Source organism: Oenanthe melanoleuca, chromosome 1 (assembly GCF_029582105.1).
Source record: "Oenanthe melanoleuca isolate GR-GAL-2019-014 chromosome 1, OMel1.0, whole genome shotgun sequence".
Lineage (NCBI taxonomy): Eukaryota > Metazoa > Chordata > Aves > Passeriformes > Muscicapidae > Oenanthe > Oenanthe melanoleuca.
Genome location: NC_079333.1, coordinates 25,473,318 through 25,486,184, shown reverse-complemented (window position 1 = coordinate 25,486,184; position 12,867 = coordinate 25,473,318). Strand labels below are relative to the sequence as shown.

Here is a 12,867-nt window from a genome sequence, read left to right as displayed (position 1 = left end):
GTACTTTCAAAAATTTTGGACCTAATTCTTTTAAAGGAAAGGGAAGAATTAGGTAAATTCTATTTATTCAATGTCTCTGCAATGTGCTTTTTCTTCTAACAGGGCAGAAATACTTGTCTGTTATGTGTTTGGAAGTACCATTCTGGGTTTGATTCTTCAAACAACATAGTAACTTCAGGTTCCCTGGCATGCAATCATCTTCTGCTTGCTTTTGCTCACCAGTGCATCAACTTGTTGCTTCTGGGACCTGTCAGAAGCTCCTGGTGAGGGCATGGGCATGAGCAGGCTCCCTGGGATTTTTTGTTTTGTTTTGTTCTTTTTGAAAGGTGGAAAGGAAGATATTTCTTATTTCTCCATGTTCAAGAATAGGACCCACAAAGAGAGACCTAGAACAGTTCTCCACAGCATGACTGCCCAAGACTTTGGTTTTGCTAAGCCCTTTTACACTGATTCAGGAAAGTAATGAGGCTTTAGCATGAAAAATAATTGGGCTGTGTCTGTAGTCTATCCTGACAATGTCTCTGTTCTTGTAACCTGCAGACTGGTGTTTTCCTGCAAGGTGAAGTAAAACAGTTCTGATCCTGGTTGGGAATCACAGAATCACAGAATTAATTAGGTTGGAAAAAAACCTTTGAGATCATCAGGTCCAATGCATGACCTAACGTAACACCTCCTCATCAACTAAACCATGGCACTGAGTGCCACATCCAGTCTTTTTTTAAACATATCCAGGGATGGTGACTCCACCACCTCCCTGGGCAGACAATTCCATTGTCCCATCAGTCTTTCAGTGAAATTTTTTTTTTTCTGACATCTAATCTGAACTTCCCTTAGCACAGCTTAAGACTGTGTCCTCTCATTCTGTCACAGGTTTCCTGGGAGACCAACCCCCTCCTAGCTACACCCACCTTCAGGTAATTGTAGAGAGTGATAAGGTGTCCCCTGAGCTTCCTTTTCTCCAGGCTGGACAATCCCAGTTCCCTCAGTCATTTCTCACAGGGCTTGTGTTCCAAGCCCCTCACCAGCCCTGTTGCTCTCCTCTGGATGCGCTCAAGTGTCTCAAGGTCCTTTGTAAACTGAGGGGCCAGAACTGGACACCTCACTCAAGGTGTGACCTCACCAGTGCTGAGTATAAGGGAAGAATGACCTCCCTTCTCCTGCTGGCCACACTATTCCTGATACAGGCCAGGATGCTGTTGGCCCTCTTGGCCACCAGGGCACACTGCTGGCTCATGTTCAGTCAGCTGTCAGCCAGTACCCCCAGGTCCCTTTCTGCCTGGAATCATTATTTAATTCAGGTGGAACTTATCTTAAGTGGTGCATCAGTTCTCTGTTTCTTACACGTAATTGAGTATTTCAGTTCACAACAAGACAATTTCTCTCTGCCACAGTGCAGTCACCAAGTGGCAGCCACTGGCCTTTGCAGGGGCCAGGGGTTATGAATGAGTCAGTTTTCAGCCTCAAACCAACTAAGGCAACTGCAGGTCTGAGTGTGCCCTGGTGAGACTCTTGACCGAAGGGGTGTCTATAGTACAGTAGGTCTCAAAGGGTCTACCTCAGGTGGTGAGTTCTGTAACAGTGACTGTTCCATGGGTTCTGGATGGTTAGGATGGGGATTGAAGAAGCAGCCACTCTATGTGTATTACACACTTGTCTGGTCTTTGAGGAGGGAAGCAAATGTGCTTTAAATGGAATTGTGTGTGTAGCAATGGGTTTGGCTTTCAAGACAAACTAGTGAAAAATTAAGCCCTGGCTTCTAGCGTGCTCATCATTCCAGACATTCACAGAAAACTGTATTAGTTTGATGGGGAAACTACACTATTTTATGATGGCTTTTAAAACTGGAGAGAGCTTATTAACTTAAACCTGTTGCAACACTTGAATGTCCACTGATCCACTTGGCCAGACAGGATTCATCCCAGAGTACTGAAGGAGCAAGCAGGACATCCAGCACGACCCTGCTCAATCTTCTACAAAAAATCTGGGAGTCTGCAGTCAGGAAGGTAGCTAGTCTTATTCCAATCTGCAGAAAGCACATGAGGGAAGAACACAGGGAAGTACAGACTGTGAGAGTCTGGGTTCCTGGAAAAATTGTGAATATTATACTGGGTACTGTTGAAAGGAGTTTAAGGAATAATGCAGCCATCAGGCATGGGCAACATTGCTTTACTGAAGTCCTGTCTAGCTAATTTGATACTCTTCTGTGATAAGGTCACCCACCTAGTGGATGAAGGGAAGGCAATGGATGTAATTTTTCTGCATTTTAGTAATGCTTTGGATACTGTCCCTCACAGCATCCATCTGGACAAGTTGTTCGGCTGCTAATGGGATTAACAGGTTCATGGTGTGGTGGGTGAAGAACTGGCTGAAAGGCAGAGCTCAAAGGACTTACAGTGAATGAGGCTACATCTGCCTGGCACTTGGTCACCAGCAGTGTTGCGTGAGGCTCAGTTCCAGGGCCAGTTCTATCCAATATATTTATCACTGATACGGATACAGAAGTTGGACACACCACTGGCAAGTTTGCTGATGATAACAAACTTGGAGCTGCTGTGGACAGATATTTTGGAGAGGGATCTGGATAGACAAGTCAATGTCCTTGCTCTCTGGAGCTTCCTGGCAGGGGAAGTGCAAAGGGAGATGCTGATCTCTTTTCCCTGGGATCCACTGACAGGACATATGGGAATGGCTCAAAGGGGCACTAAGGAAGATTCAGACTGAACACTGGGAAGCATTTCTTTACCAGGAGAGTGGTCAGACACTGGAACAGGCTTGCTAGAAAGGTGTTTGATACCTCAAGCATGATTAAGAGGCATTTGGACAATACACTTAGTTGTGAAGTAGATGGAGGCACTCCACGCAGTTGGAGTGAATGATCACTATAGGTCCCTTTCTACTGAAATATCTGTTCTATTTTCTTATTCATCCATATTTACTGCTGTTGTCTCAAGGTTAAATGCAGTCCTCAGTATTCACAATAGAATATGTCAGCTGTGATTTTATTTGGTTTTATTTCATGCTGCACATCATTTTCTGAAGAGGCAGTAACTGTCAGTAACTTTCACATGCACCCTTTCTGTTTACAAAGACAACAAAAACCAGCACCTCCTTGCTCACAGAATGCCTACAGTGCAGGGAATCACAGCACAAGCATTACAGCCATACAATGACTGTTGGGATTTTGCAGGAACTGCATAATTTTGCAGTGTGGCTGAGAAATACTTACTGTGTGACCCTTGGTCTTCTCTGTATTTTGTTGTGACAGGGTACTTTGTCATCCTTCTTAGGCCTTTTTCTGAAACCTCACAAGACCAGGGTGGAGAAATATAATTTCATTCCTCTCCCTGAACATGGCAATTTCAGTTGAAGCTTTGTGTCTCTTTACATGCTGTCAGTGATGCTAAATGTGCCATGGTGTTGGTGTGAGATCAGGAGACTGCTGTGACAAGAAAAGTAGGCACACCTCTCTGTGAGGCCCTCATATCAACATATTCATCCAAATTCTGGTATTTGCACTGCTGACTGGCCTCTAGATAACTTTTAATTAAAGAAAAATTGCATTTGTTGTGTAGCCTTTTGGTGTAATTGACCACCCAAGATGGGCTTTGAATGTTGAACCTGGCCTGGTCCTCTGGTTTGAGAGCAGCTTGTGAGTTTCTGCAGATAGAATGATTCTGGTTTTCTTGTTATGAAAATCATTTGACAAGCAAATACATTTTCTTCAGCAAGCATCAATGACATCAATTTTCTTTTTTTCCTGAGGACTATCTGGGAACGAACAGTTCCTTTGTTTTTCAAGGTGTACTTAGAAAAGATTTTGTGGGTTTAGCTGTGGTTCATTAGCCTGAGAATGGCATTTTCTCCTCCATAATACTTTTTTTGAAGGTTACTTACACAGGATTTGTTTTGGCTTTGAAGGAAGGAAAAATACCCAGTACCCCTTAATTTAGAAAAACCAGCAGCGGAAGGGAAGGGTTAGGCACTAACTCTGGGGTGGGACTGCCACACCTGACAGGCATTGTGTGGCTGTGGACTTCAGCTTGGCCTAAATGTCTTCAACAAACAATAGTAAATAATACTGGGCTGGATTGCATGTATGTCAGTGAAGTCATATTAATCCCTTAAACAGCCTGGGAGAGTAAGAGCAGAGAGAGACTAATTGGAAAGCTGGCAATAAAATAGTAATGTGTTAATATTTATATACCTTTTTCTAGAGAGAAAGGACCTCATTTAGGAACAGTTAAAGAAAATGAGAACTGACGTGATTTGAGCTGGAGGCTGAGCCTTACTAGAATGAGTTTTCCAGTTCATACTTCCAGCTTGCCACTGTGCTGCTGCCCAGGTGGAAAAGCATCTCTCTGAAAAAAAAGTAAAAGCACAGTGCTAGTCCCAAGCCTCCAGAACTTTGCACAGATTTCCTACTGCACTTTAAAGCTGTGCTGCTGCTGCTGCTACTGTGGTTGGTGTCTGTAGTGCTGTTGCAGGAAACAAGTCATGTGGCAGGGCAACTTGCAGAGGGCATGGCTGGAGAAGAGGGGCCATTTAATTATTTCTGGTCTCCTGTTGTCCTTTCACCTTTTCTGAGTACTTGTGCAGTCCTGGCCAAGGACTCAGTCAAACTCCCACTGATTCTGGATGACTGAGTGTGCTAAGAGCTGTCATCTTCTGCTGTTCCCCTAGTAAGTTTCATGCTCATCACTTTAATAATGATCCCATATCCCCTGGCAAGACAGTAGCATTGAATCTGTTTATACCAGATCATTCAGATTTGTTTTCTGATACAGTGCTATAAGAAGATCCATTCTTTGCTATTACCTGACCTGTTACCACCTACTGCTGTTCCCTTCTCTCACTGCCATAATCCAGCATGGGTAGCAGACACAGGTTTGTGTAAGGGTGTTTTCAATCTCCTGCTGCCTCTGCAATCTGTAAATTGGAAACCTCAGAGCACCAAGGTTTTATTCCCACTGAGAGAAGCTTACTCTGTGAACTGGTGAAAGATTTAGCAAAGGTTTTTGGTCCTGACAATATAAATTCATACTCTCTGCGAGAAAGCCCTGCTTAATTACACAGACACTGTTTATTATTTGCTGATACCAGTTTTTCTGAGATAATTTTTTTTATAAGGCGCTTTTTTCTGCCTCACCAGAAGTATCTTTATGAGAACATTTCCAAGTTTGCAATATGTGCTGCTGTTCTGGCAATCACAAGTGTGAAACAACAGAGCTCGTGGGGGGTTGGACCCTGTTCCTGCCTGCTCACTGTGAGAAGGGAAGCAAGTATGGATTTTGCCACAGGAGATTAATCAAAGATGCTGTTGTCCTCCACAATGTAAATTACTTATATTCAGTCCAGAGTATTCTGCTGTGCTGCTGGTTCTATACAGCTGTAAATGACTTGGATATGGTCCCAGTGGAAAATCCTTACTATTTTGTAATGGAAAATAGGAACTCTGCAGTAGAAAGCTATAATGAATGAACAGGAACATCATCTTCCAGTTGTAAATAAGATCTTGATCTGTTTATTTTGACATCTTTTTACAAATACGTTGCATTCAGGTGTAAATATCCCAAACCATGATCTTATTCAGAGTTCTGAGATTTCTATTGTTAAATGTAATACTTTGTTTAATAGTTGTAATAATTATTTGTATAGATATGAACATGATAGTATTTTATTAAAAAAAGGAGAAAAACAGTCTTTGAATATTGCGTTCCTGTTGGTACTGCTTTCTTTTCCACGGAAAGCTATGCCATTCACTCTTAAGTAGAGGTAAAAATAAAAGCTTTGCTTTGAGACTGGGCATTTACAATCAGAGTTCTCCACTGATGTACATTCTCTGCATATAGCAGAGTAATGCACCATATTAGCTGGAGATATAAAACTACATAATTCAGAAGAAATAAATACTGATTGTGTAGAATCTAAAAATTACATGGCAGGTGCTGTCCCTGCCATGGTGACAGCGATCACTGTTGAGATACAACTTCATTTTATAAAATGGTTCTCATCACAGTCCCCTTGCATTGATTTGGAAGTGGTCTAAGACAGTTGTTTTGTCACCGTTTGAAGCTAAAGGATGCAGTTTGGATGAGAGCAGTAGAGACCCATTCAAGGTAAGTAAAAGCTTTTGTGGGAAATTGCACAATACTGGTTGACAGAATTACAAGGAAATAATTCTTTTCAGGGGCTCTAGAACACCTAGCTTGTAAACCTCAAAATTCTTGCAGGCGTGGAAGTTGCCTTTAGGAAAGGTCTTAATTTTTAAAATAGGCTGAAATTTAGTATTAAGATGGAGGGGCTTTTGTTCCTTCAGTGAAAGCCAGTGTACAGTTCAGTCATAGCAGAGGGAAGGGGAAACAGGACACAAGGGAGCTGCCTTCCTCTTTCACTGCAGTGCATTCCCCCTGCCTTGGCTGCTCTTCTGCCAGTCCAGAGGCTAGAGGGAGAGTTGTTACAGCTCACATGACTCTGGCAGTTTTCCTAGCCTGTGAGGGGATATTAGTATTGTACAGAAGCTGTTTCCTTCTGCTTTCAGTTGTACTGGGCAGAACAATTTTACCTACATTTCCTGAGAAAACAGGGAATATATGGAAGGTAAGGAAGAAGATTTTTACAGTGAGAGTGGTAAAACACTAGAACAGATTGTCCAGAGAGGTGGTGGATGCAACATCTTTAGAATGGCCTAGTTGGACAGGGGTTTGAGCAACTTATTCTAGTAGGTGTACCTGCCCATGGCACCATTATTTCCCTTTCAGGAGTTGTGACAGCAGCTTATCCCAAGCATGGGCACAGCAGTGGGAAGCAAGGACTCCACTACCGGCCCATGGGCAGCAAAAAGGCCCCCTCACCTCCCAACACAACTGCATGATGCTGCTCTGCTTTTACCCCTACACATCTCTCTTTCTGTGAGCAGAGAAAGGTGAGAAAACAACAGCATAACCCCTGAAATAAAGGAATGAAGGTCCTCTATGTACACAGCAAGCTGCTCTTCCTGCCTGAGGGCAGTGGCCTGGAGGACAGCAGCACTCAAGCTGCATTTCTGGGCACTGCAGAGCCAAGCGTGCCTGGGACAGCTGGGAGCACAGAGTGCCTGCGTGCTCAGCCAGACCCGCCAGCAGCCACAGCCATCAAGGGCTCAGGCACTAAGTGGGAGAGCTGAAGCATGAACAGAGTCCAGCAGGCAGGGAAAAGCTAAGAGGAAATTTTAAAAATTGATGCAGCAAGCTGGAAGCAGCAGGGAGACGATTCCAACCCTTCCTCCCATCTCTCAAGCTTGGGGTGCCTTTCCTTGTATTTAATTGAATTCTGTCATGGTTTTCTGTTCGTTCTGTGCTGTTCTCCAGCCTCCCTCTCCGTCCCTGCTATCACTTAACCATTCCATGCTGTGCTCATCTCTGCTCAGCCCAGCGAGCCCATATGCTGTTCTACCTCCTACATCGAGACTTCCAACTGCTGTTCAACATTTTTTTCCTCACATTTCAATTTAGAAAAGATAACTAGCTTCCTGTCTAGAAACAAATACAAGCTTGGAATAACGTCTGAGACTACAGATTATGAAAACACAGGGAGAAAGTATATTTTATAAAAATGTGTCCTCAGAACTGGACAAATTTGGGGTAACAGAGGTCCTCCTTCAGTCTACCCTGACACTCTTCACAGCAGCACAGCTCTGCTTGGGAAGATGACTGGCAGCTTCTTGTGTCATTCCTCCTCTAGCCCTCTCCTCACCCTGCCCGAGGGACTACAGTGACAAACAACAGTGTCTATTCTTTACTCTACATAGCCTCACAAAGGCAACTTGGTTAAGAGAACAAGCAGGTCATCCACACCTATGCTCTGGAAACGCCTGTGACAAACCCAAGGATCGCAGCAGTCGTGTGACACCGCTGGGCACCCCTCTGCCCTGACTGCTGTCTCTGCAGCTGCTGAGAGCAGGAGCAAGAAGAATTTAGATCACCCTGCAGAGCAGGGAACCAGGAACATCCATTTTATTGACCTTCTCGGCAAACTCCAACTAAGAAAAAAATAAAAACCAGCAGCTGGTGCAAAACTCTTCAAGGAGATACAGACTCTTGGAGTCAAACTTCACCAGAGTCATCTGCTTTAGTAAGCAGAAGTGGAATGAAACCTTTGCATTACTGGCTACATGCATATACACCAAAATAAAACTGCTCAGGCAGACAAGGATAAGGACAGCAGGCCTCAAAGAATGCTGTTTAATTGCAAATTAACAGAACAGGTCCCATTTTAGATGCAAGGCCTGAAATAATCCATACCTTATTCTTGTTTTTTTTTAAATAACTAATAAACTGGAAAGAATGCAGAAGCCATTTAAAAACTCATTTCACATTCAGACAAGTTTGGAGAAGAAAATTTGGTCCACATCATTAGTTAAAGAGCTCAACTGCCCCGAAATCTTCAACCTCCCAGCCCATAAGGGAACCTGCTTTGCCAAGTTGTCCAAGGCAAGCTCACGAGAGGAGAAAGTCTGAGGCTGCTGGAAAACCTCCCTGTTTTACCCTGCCCCTTTGGCAAGGCACACAGCAGCAGCTAAGGGCTGCCACACAAGGCTGTGGCTGTCCTGTGCCTCAGGGTCACTTGAGGAGAGCACATGTGGTGCCATAACAGAGACCAGCACACTGCCAAGCGCCAGCACTGGAGCTGCCAGAGGAGTGTGGCTGCTCAACAGGAGTGACTGAAAGCTGCAGGAGAGCAACGTAGAAGGCTCTGAGTCTGGCAGAGCCCTCACAGGCAGCTCCAGTTCACCACCTCCCACCAATGCTGCAGCCTTGGTACCATGGCTCCCCACTAGCTACGGAAGGAGTCTCTTCAACAAAAAAGGAAAAAAAGCACAGTGTCCCCACTGTCACCTCAGTTTGGAGTCCTTTGTTCCCTCATCTGCTGCAGTACAGGAACCAAATGCTCTCCCTGTGCTGCTGAAGGGACTCTCCGAGGGCAGAAGGGTGCAGGCATTAACTCCCTGTGCAGGAAGATTTGCATGGCACTTCTCAAGTCTGCTTGCCAGAGAGGAAGTGGAGCACATAAGCAGGAAGGAATGGAAGCAAAGGTTTTTAACATGCCTTCCTCCTGTTTCCTCCCCCTCACTGGCTCCAGCACCCACTGCACCCACAAGACAGAGGGCTGTGCACTGGCCTTGGCCTCTGGATCAAGCCTGCCCCAGAGGATGTGGCGGGAAAGGCGTAACATCGTCTTCCCTCCTGGTTCCACCTCAGCTGCCACAGCACCCCTTCATGCCTGCTGTAGGATGTGGTTTCCCTGCTCCCACTGGGCTGTTGGCTGTGGAAACAGGCTCATTCTCCACAGACACCAGTGCCCAGTGCTTTTGGCTGAGCAGTTTGGGACACCTCTGTGCCCCTGTCCCTGGGGTCTCAGAACACTGGGATCTTGTCCCTCCGCACCGTATCCAGGTCATCATCTAGGGTCAGCAGGACCTGAGGAAGAAAGTGCAAGCCAGATTCAGGTCTTGTTAGCCAGGAAGTCTTCCTTTTAGATCTCCAGGCCCTGCCGTTATGGGAGGTATTCACAAATCCGTGAGTCATTGGTCACAACAGCAGCTCCTCAGCATCCCCACAACAGCCCCAGAGAGAATTTGAGGCCAGGAGGCACTGGGAGAGTAATAAGCTAAAGGAAAAAGTCTGATCCCTGATCTCACTGACAAGGAGCATCCCACTGTGAAGGATGTCTGGAGGTAGAGCCAAGCAGAGGAGCTGGGGCACTTCTGTGGAGTTCTGGAGCAGTCACAGCTCCATGTGGATAGAGGGGAGCAAAGTGAGAGGGCAAGGCCATCCAGCAGAGTGGGAGGGCTCAGCAGGACTCACCAGAAAGGAGAAGAACAAGGCAGCTGCAGAGAGGAAGTGCCAGACATCGTGGTCATCGAAGAATCCCAGCAGGATACACGGCCGGTTCTTTTCCCGGGACTCTGCTGGAGTCTCCTAGGAGGGAGGCAGAGGGTCAGGACCTGATATCCACCCATACTGGGCCCTTGCTGGCCACACTAGACCCTATAGGGATCACCCTGTCTTAACCCTCCAAGCAGGATCCAGGAAAAGGTGCTGTGCTGGCCAGAAACGTGGCATGGGCAGGCCAGAAACAACACAATGTTATACTTGGACCTCAGAATGGATCTGGGAGGACCACAACCCACATGCAAGGGGAACCCTCTGGTCAACACATCTGAGGTCCTGCAGCACAAGTTGCACAGCCTCCACCAGACCACTCTATAGCAAGCCCCTCACTTCCATGGAAATGGATGTGACATCCTGTTAGAAGGTATCCAGTCAGGATTTAATGGCCTTCCAGGTCACCAAGTGCCCTAACAACCCCAGGCAGGTTGACCTGGTTGACTCCAGGCAGCCATCTGCTCCAGGGATTTCTTCCACCAGCACTGGTCAGGATTTTCCCAGTTTCCCTTTCAGATCCCCAGCTCCTTCTTTGTCCCCTAGGAAAGATCAGTCACCTCCAGATCACCTGGTAATAAACAGCCTCTACACAGCTACAGTCATTTTTGGCCCAGCACATCTTCCCATGCTCCTTCACAAGTCTGCTAAATGAGTTGAACCCTTTCAGCTCCCCATGAGCAGCCCAAGACTCTTCTCCAGAGTCGTTTTTGTGCAAAACAAACACCAGGAAGGAAAGATGATGAGAAAGAGATGGACAAAAGAAGAGTAAATGGGAAATTTACCTCCCAGCTGCTGAGGGTCTGGAAGAAGAAGTAGAGGGCAGCTGCCCACACCACTGCTGTGGCCACGATGCAAAACATGGGGATAGGCAGGAGTTTCTCAGAGCTGCGGAGCTGCAGACAGGGACACACCCTGAGTTCTTTCCAGGGCACAGAGCACCGGGCTCACACACCAGCCTGTACTATCTGCATTTGTGAAGGGCTGACCACCCCCCAAAGACACAGTCCAGCCACCCCTGAAATGGCTACACACCATCCCTCCCCAACACCCCGTCCCACCCAGATCCCCACAAAGGTCCTTCCACATCCCTCTGCAGCACCACAGGAACCCAAATTGCAGCCAGATAAAAGGCCCATCCTTTCCCTTTGGAGACAGGGTCCTCAAGGACAGCAAAAGCTGCCTCCCGTTACCTTCATGATGATGTAGAAGGCCAGATACAGCAGCAGGTTACAAATGAAGATTCCCAGTATGTAGGAGGCAAAGTCTCTGGGCCGATACAGCAGACCAAAGATAGCACTGAGAGAGAGGACAGAAGGGATATCAGGCAGCTGCTGTCACTGGGGACAGGGTACATCCCAAACTGACAGCCACACACTGTTCTACTCCCACACCAGGACTGCGGGACACTACACCAGTGCCACAGGTTCCCAGTTCCCTGTTTGCCTCTGCTCCCAGCCAAGGAAATTTAGCCATAGTCAGCTGCTGAAGCAACTGGAGACTCCAAAGAACAGGCAAGGGCCCTGGATTGCTTCCAACCCATGGCCAAACACATCTCACTTGGCAGGATCTGGCCCTAAACCATACATTTGGTAGAAGGCATGTCCCTGAGAAGCAGCTTTAGTGAAAAGCATAAGCCTGGGGCAGTGATTTTAGATCTCATCCAAGAGCTGATCCCTCTCCATGCAGTTAGTGCTCAGTCAGGCTCTGTGACTGAAGGGTCTGCCAGGTCTCCTGAACCTTGGATGTGCCAGAGATGCCCCAACTCTGTGGGAAGCACAACACTGCAGCACAGTACCAGGCCAGCCCTGCACAAGCTCCCTCAAACACAAGCCATGAGACACCCCCAGATGAAACACTCAGGGGATGCTCCATGTAGCTGTAGTGCTGCACTGCATCCTATGGATCTGGCTGCCACCCTCAGATCAGCCTGCCTGCCAAAACACGTCAGAAGGGCCCCAGCACAGGATTACTGCACAGACACTGTTGCATCTGTCCATCACTTTGGCCACAAATATACAAAGCACCAACATTCCAGTACTTACAAGGACCAGTTGACTAGGTTTCCAACAATGAGCAGCACCATCCTGTCCTGGAGAAAAGACACTGATGAACATATAAAATGAAAAGAGTATGTAAAAAAGCCTTTGCCTCAGAAATTCAGGAGAGCATTATGTGAGGATTTGGAGTCCCGTTCCTGCAAACACATATGCACCTGGCTCTGTGGGAGCTTTTATCAGATGGATACTGCTCTGACCCTCAAAAATTTTAGGAAAGTGTTGAAAGGAGACAGGAGAATAAATAAAAAATTAAGAAGGATGCTCATACAGATAAAAACTCCATGTGGCTTCAAGCCATAATTAGCACTCTTTGTTAAGGAGAAAGCAATCGCTGGGACATAACAGCCACCATTTCTTAGCTTTTTGCTATCTGCCCTGAGATGCTGCAGAAATGGCAATTGCTTTTGCTTAAGCCACAAACCCAGAATAGCTGCAGCCTTCCCCAGAGAGGATGCACTGCACAGAGCCTTGTACCTGTTCCTCTGAATGGATCCTCCCAGAGAGCAAAGGCAAATCCTGTCATGCTTGTATCACCTTTGCTCTGATGTTTTATTCACCAAGGCTGAGATCAGGGGAGGCCTGGAGTTTGGGGGTAAACCACTCCAGCAGAGACCTACAGTTAACCAACCATTTTGGGGGAAGGTGACCAAGGGAAATGAGGACCATCACTTTTTCAAACAGCCCCACCTCTTTCCTCTGCACATTTCCTAAAGAAGTGGGGAACTGCTGAGAGGTGCTGGTTAAGAAGTCACCTACCATGTACATTGGTCGGCTGCACTGCTGAATACAGTCCGTGTACAGCACCATCACTGCTCGCCGAAATATACCCATGTCTGTCAAAGGAAAGGATAAAAAGCCTGAACAGCCAGCACAGTGAGCTCTTAAAT

The 12,867-nt window shown here is 46.5% G+C and overlaps 1 protein-coding gene across 2 annotated transcripts in view; it reads right to left on the bottom strand.

The window, feature by feature from the left end:
• Positions 1-8,205: 8,205 nt before the first annotated feature.
• The window catches only part of SIDT1 (SID1 transmembrane family member 1), a 41,004-nt gene continuing 36,342 nt past the window's right edge, over positions 8,206-12,867 (bottom strand). For both annotated transcript variants that reach the window (XM_056483310.1, XM_056483318.1), the window contains 6 exons: positions 12,737-12,813; positions 11,966-12,012; positions 11,114-11,219; positions 10,706-10,816; positions 9,843-9,956; positions 8,206-9,455 (listed from right to left, as the gene is read on the bottom strand). In XM_056483310.1, coding sequence (XP_056339285.1) covers positions 9,393-9,455; positions 9,843-9,956; positions 10,706-10,816; positions 11,114-11,219; positions 11,966-12,012; positions 12,737-12,813 — 518 coding nt within the window. In that variant the 3' untranslated portion in view covers positions 8,206-9,392. The remainder of the gene's footprint in view (positions 9,456-9,842; positions 9,957-10,705; positions 10,817-11,113; positions 11,220-11,965; positions 12,013-12,736; positions 12,814-12,867) is intronic.